Source organism: Phyllostomus discolor, chromosome 4 (assembly GCF_004126475.2).
Source record: "Phyllostomus discolor isolate MPI-MPIP mPhyDis1 chromosome 4, mPhyDis1.pri.v3, whole genome shotgun sequence".
Lineage (NCBI taxonomy): Eukaryota > Metazoa > Chordata > Mammalia > Chiroptera > Phyllostomidae > Phyllostomus > Phyllostomus discolor.
Genome location: NC_040906.2, coordinates 11,442,073 through 11,448,216, shown reverse-complemented (window position 1 = coordinate 11,448,216; position 6,144 = coordinate 11,442,073). Strand labels below are relative to the sequence as shown.

The following is a 6,144-nucleotide window of genomic DNA, read 5'->3' as shown; positions in this document are numbered from 1 at the left end:
CACGGTGACCCGTTTCCACTGCACGCAGACTGTTGAAAAGAATCTAAAAGACACACCAATTTTAACTATAAAAAATAGTTTAATGGGCTTGATGTGGGAGACAGGGAGAGGCTCTCTGTATTTTGAAAGGGCTCACCTGCACCAGCCAGCCTTAAACCCTGAATGAGTAAGCTGACAGGTTGCACAGTGCCTGTAATTCTAGGAGTCGAAGCCCCCCCCCCCGCCCCCCCTCCCCCGGGCCAAACGCGTTACAGACCAGGAATCTGCAGCGCAGAAAGGATCAGTGACGGTTTTAAAATCTGAGTAGTTCGTGGAAGGACGGAAACGTCAGCCCTAGTTTCCTGACAGGAAATGCTGCCCTCGCTTGCCACTGTCTTTTATCCAGATTATGTATATGGTCTTTGTTCTCCAAAAACCTGCCAACCGCACGGTAGTTCTTCCTACGCAACAGGCACATGAAACACGAACTAAGTCTCGGTGAGACTGGGTTTTGGGGCGAAGAGTTCTAACCAGGCACTGTTTCTTCTCCTTGCCCCCTCCTTTTCATGGCCACCTGAAAACTCTTGGCTCCATGCTGGGGAGTGAGGAACCCTCGCGCGGTTCCCAGTGTCTTTCTTTTCACAGCTGCAGAGTTCAGTCCGGGGAGCCGCAGCACTCCGAGTTCACTGTGCACTCTGCCACGACCAACCTCTGTTGTAAATTTTCCTCCCCGAACACGTGACGATGCATCTCTTGACTATATATCCCAAGTGCAGCAGCCCAGAGCTGTCAGAGCGCTGAGCCCCGCGCAGAGGCACGCTCTGGGAGCTCTCGGACCGGGCCGTTTGGGAATCAGGACTCCGGACACGTTTGCCAGCGTTTGGTAAGTGAGGGATGCTGCTTGGCTTCAGGGACGTTTGAAAGGAGGTTATTTCCAGCAATTGATACATAAAGTTTTCCTTCCCTTCCCTTTTTTTTTTTGTCCTAAGGAAACTTTGTTTTGAACTAAAAATAGTTTTGAGTTGGAGAAGTAAAATGTAAACGTTCTCTTTTCTACTCTGCCAGTTAAAAAAAAAAAAGGTTCCCAGGGATCCCAATGTAGTTTATTTTCTTATATTGATTTTTTTCCTTTGGTTTTTAAGATTGTAAAAGCAATGCTTTTTTTTTTTTTGCATGCTTGCTCTATGAATCGCAAATGTGATGACTGTGTATAGACTGAAAAATGAAAGTCCTCCTTCTATCCTTCCCATTTTCCCTGCCTGCTTCCCCGTGCAGCTTCTACCTCCTGTTAGCTGTTCAGTGGGGGCTCTTTCTTCGCGCCTTTATAAGCCGTTTGATATTGCAACTCCACAGACCTCGGGCTCACCCTCCGCTCTCTGCCACGGACCCGTGGGAGAGTTCTAACATGCAGGTTTCTCCCCAGGCCCTGGCCGTGCGACCAGCGCTTCAATGCTGAAGATGGAGCCTCTGAACAGCACGTACCCCAGCACCACAGCCCCCAGCCGCCCCCTCGGGTCCCATGTCCCCAGCAACGGCGGCAGCAATGGTAACGAATACTTCTACATCCTGGTGGTCATGTCCTTCTACGGTATTTTCTTGATTGGAATCATGCTGGGCTACATGAAATCCAAGAGGCGGGAGAAGAAGTCCAGCCTCTTGCTGCTGTACAAGGATGAGGAGAGGCTGTGGGGGGAGGCCATGAAGCCGCTGCCCATGATGTCGGGGCTGAGGTCACTGCAGGTGCCCATGATGCTGAACATGCTGCAGGAGAGCGTGGCGCCCGCCCTGTCCTGCACCCTCTGCTCCATGGAGGGGGACAGTGTGAGCTCCGAGTCCTCCTCGCCCGATGTGCATCTCACCATCCAGGAGGAGGGAGCTGACGATGAGCTGGGGGAGACTTCGGAGACTCCTCTGAATGAGAGCAGCGAAGGGTCCTCAGAGAACATTCATCAGAATTCTTAGCACCCCCAGGGCCTCTGGAGGTGGCCCCATCAGCCTGCACCCTTAGGGAGAGGAAGGACACTTATTGTGTCTGGTTTCACTTTTGCAGTGCAGCTGCCACTCTGAAGGGACCCCCAGCAAACCCCTGAATGGGGGATGGTGGGGACCACGCTCAGCTGGAGCCAGCAGCAGCAGGAGTCCGTGAAGTGCCTGTGGTGTGCACGCACCACTGCGAAACCTCTGAAGACGAGCAGTGTGTACATTTACTTTGGGGCCTGGGGCTTGGGGTTCCCGTTCAGAGTTTGGCAGGCCGGTGGGCTTGCTCTTGTTTTCTCACTGGATGCCACTCCCAGGGCTGCCAAATGCCCAGGACATGCTGGGGGACTAAGTTCCATTTGCTAATTTGCCTAGAGCTTTGTTCTCCTAGCTATGATTGGCTGTAAGTACCCCATCGTTTACCTGTGGCATTAGCCCTTCTTTTGGAGGTCTTTTGAGTTGGGAGGGGGACCTGTAATGGAGGACTTGCCACGGGAGAGCGCTGGAGATCTGAACCTGGCCTCTTTGCATACTGTAAGGGGAAAAAATGCAATCTTTAAACTTGTTAACATTGGCTGGGATTGTAAGACACAACCCTTTCTCTAACCTAAGACCTTGAACTCCGATCGGGGACCATCCAGCATTTCATGTTGGCATGAAGGTTTTTCCATTGAAAGGGTTTCTCTAGCATCTGGGCTGCACTCCCAGTGACTGTGCAGGGGACTCTTCCCCATCTTTCCAGAAGGGGCACTGGTGGGGGGTGAACAAAGCCAACCATCAGCTACTGCTGCTCATTTCCCAGCCTTGTTCTCTGAGCTGGGGGAGGACACACCGTGGGCCTCTGCGGTGTGGCCTTTCATCATGTCGCCGACACATAGAAGGGCAGACTCAGGCAGAAATTGCACAAACCGGGGGGTCCAAGTTCTATGTCCCAATCCCAACCCCTGACACTGATTTGCTGTGTGGTCCTGCGTGTGTCATCAGGAGGCTCACCGCCTTCATGGGACTCCTGATGAGCTACATCCCCAGGGGGCTGGAAGGATGTCTTTAACTTTTAAGACTCTGTGATAAATCCTGCACGGCCTGGTGTGGGGAAGCTTGGACAAAATACTTCCCCTTTGGCCGGTTAGTCTGACATAAGATCTGTTTTAAAGGGGCAGCTGAAGACTAGGAACGTAAGTAACTGGGAAATGCAGAGCGAATCACCAACTAACTCCTCCAGGCTGTCGTTTTTCCCAGCCGTGACCCAAAGAGCCAGATCCCACATTTTTACTCTGCAAAGTTCTCTGGGTTCTGGAATGTTAACCCTCCAGTGAAGGGAACAAGAAACCCAAAAGCAAACGCTCAGGAATGCTTGCCAACCGCCTCCCTGTCGTCCTGCGGTCCATAGCATTGCAGCAGACCCTCCATCCAGGCTCTTGAACACAAGGAGGAAGAGAACCACACCAAAAGGTCAAACTTAATTCTAGTAAAAACAAAAAAAAAAACCCTTAGAAAAACCAAACAAGCTTCCTCTCCTTGGACTGGAGACAGCAGTAACTACTGTTCCCATGGAAGGGTTAACAGTTGCAGGAGCCGGTTTACCAGCTTGCCTTAACACAGTGCTAGAGGGCATTTACGTCTGGGGTGGGAGGTCGGGGAGAAAGGGGCCTGTATTCACTTTAAAATTCAGACAGTGGATTTACTCCAAAGGGGGCTGTTTAAGGTGAAAGAAGCCAAGCTAAGCTGGCCCCTTGCCTGGAATCACTTGAATTCTGAAACTTTACTGCAACGGACATGTGCGTGGTCACATTTTCCATTGCTTCATCCTGAAATTTGGTGCAGACCTAGCTGCGCCTGTTCAAAAGTGCTGTACATACTTCCTTCTTATTCTATTAAGTTGTATGAAGTTGTCCTCTGTATTTAACAGTTTGTCATTTTCACGATATTTTTTAATTTAAATAAACAAACACGTTTCCTTGAGGAAGTTCTGAGTTCTTTCTTTGGTTCTTCAGTGTAATTCCTACTTTCTGACTCCTCAGGCATGTTCTGCCAGCTGTGTCTAGATCCGGGTCATTTTCCAAGCTAGACTCCCACGAAGACATATTTTATTTCTGCCTGCATCGTGCACTGACCAGGGCTGGGCTTTTCCATCTTGTGATAGGCTTTGCAATGAGTGGAAAACAAGTGGCAGATAGTCTTACATTAATTCTCTTTTTTTAAATTTGGTGGCCACGGGGGCCCTTGACCTTGAATGTGCAGCTGCTGCAAAGATGTTGTTCCGAATGTAGTGGCAAGAAAACATTTGATTTGCGCATTGGCTTGGCAGATACTATCCACACGTGGGGCCTGCAGCACAGACTGGCGGGCAGAGAGTGGCTGTATACACAGCAGCACAAACTGAGGAAAGTACTGGAGCACAAAGGCTGTGGTTTGGGATGCCCGCCCCCTCCCCCTCACTTCTCCACAAAGACTGACTTTCCAAGTTCCTCCCACCTGGTCCCGCTGTAGCTCTGGCCTGCAGGTTTTGTGGCTTTATTTATACAGTCAGGGGTGCTAAAGAAAAACGGCCCAAGCTGACGACCCGTTTTGAATGAAGCAGATGATACAGAACATGCATCCTTTGATGTTTCTCTGTGTCCTGCGAGTTTGGCTTTTCTGTTTCAAGTACGTGTTTCCGTTGGGCTCACAGATAAATGTCTCCTGAAAGGATTTATCTGGTGAAGGTACAAGGGGGCCTGGATCTGTCTCAAAACACATCAAAGATCTTCATCCATCAGCCGGTACTTTCACAACGTAAGATGAGAAGATTATTTTCAAAAGCAACAAAGCCCTTCTATTTATCTCAGCTTAATGACTGACATTCTTGGTCAGGAAATAGTTAAGGAAAACATTTTTACCACAGGCGGAAGAAGAGGGAATTCTAGACTCTAATTGTCCTAAAAATATGCAGAGTACACTATGTCGTTTTAATGGAATATTTGTTTTCTTAAAAAAAAAAGTTCTAAGCAGAACCTAAGGCCCAAGGGATTTAATCTGTGTGGATTTACTCATGCATGTGAAAAACAGAGAAGGGAATTTGGCTTCGTGTACCTAGGATATTAGAAACATATTTTAAAGCACTTAAATGTTAGGGATGAGGTAAATGGCTCGTCCATGCTGTTCTAATTACACCTTTGTACGTCAAAGTCAGGCAGGAGTGCTGTAGAGAAAAAGATTTCCTTCTCAGACAGAATCATGGGCTCAGAACTACCGGGAAAGGCTGAAGTCGGGAAAGGCTGAAGCTGGGCCAGGGAATAAATGCTCTTGGCTCGGTACCATGGCTGGAGAGCAGACCCCATGGTCCATCCGAGAGCTGCTGTTGGAGGGTTTTGTGGCCAGGAGTGCACTTCCACGGCTCAGCTGGCGAAGGGTCATTCATCATTCTAGAAAAGGCTGCTCCGATCCTAGACATCGCAGAATAGCCAGAACACGGAGCTCACAGTGCAACTGACACTCCAGGTTTAGACGGAATACGTGTTTGCTCAATCGCCTTACGCCCAATCTGGGCACCGTGCTGGAGGAGATCACAGGGAGTACCATGGGTCAAGGGGCAGGAGGCGGCCTCTGTGGTTGGAGGGAGACATATCAGCTGACCCACCAAGAAAGTGGGTCGGGCAGGGGCTGCACCTCGGGAAGGCAGGGTGGAAGTGGGGTATAGGGGAGACCCAGCCTTGTTGTGTCCAGCTTTCTAGACGAACTCTGTGGCCGTGTGGCTCTCTAGCTCTCTCAAAATGAGAGGACTTGCTGGCCTTCCTCTCAGGGGACCTGTTCATGAAAAGAATAGGGAACCTCGGAGAGATACTGAGCTATCTTGAGTCTAAGGACAAGTCCGTTTCCAGCTTCTTTTTAAAATGTGTCCTGGGCATCCGTCTGCAAATAAAGCCTCTGAAACCTCGTCTCCTGTGGATGGCTTCCTCAGGAGACTGCGATGTTTAGGAAAAAGGCATCATTTGCCAAAGGAGAAGGGTCATAAAGAGAGAAAAATCACAGTTCGCTTCTGCTTTTCCCCATTTCTGAAATGTTTCCGCCCACACAGGAAGGAACAGTTTGGGATGTGAGCAGTTACCATGGAGATAAGCAGCCAAGGTCACTTATTTGAAGGAGCCTGTGGCCCCACAGCAAGGGATCTGAGTGACTTGATGAAGTTGGGATTTGCTCCTTGACTTA

The 6,144-nt window shown here is 49.6% G+C and overlaps 1 protein-coding gene across 1 annotated transcript; it reads left to right on the top strand.

Moving 5' to 3' along the window:
- The first annotated feature begins 587 nt into the window (after nt 1–587).
- Nucleotides 588–3,922, top strand: KCNE4 (potassium voltage-gated channel subfamily E regulatory subunit 4). The gene is made up of 2 exons (XM_036022793.1): nt 588–862; nt 1,403–3,922. Exon 2 carries the CDS (start codon nt 1,429–1,431, stop codon nt 1,939–1,941), a length of 513 nt encoding a protein of 170 aa, XP_035878686.1. The 5' UTR covers nt 588–862; nt 1,403–1,428; the 3' UTR covers nt 1,942–3,922.
- The last annotated feature ends 2,222 nt before the right edge of the window (nt 3,923–6,144 follow it).

Bases quoted from the DNA above. Each gene is read 5' to 3' on its own strand.
- KCNE4 (XM_036022793.1), top strand. From the start codon at position 1,429: ATGCTGAAGATGGAGCCTCTGAACAGCACGTACCCCAGCACCACAGCC.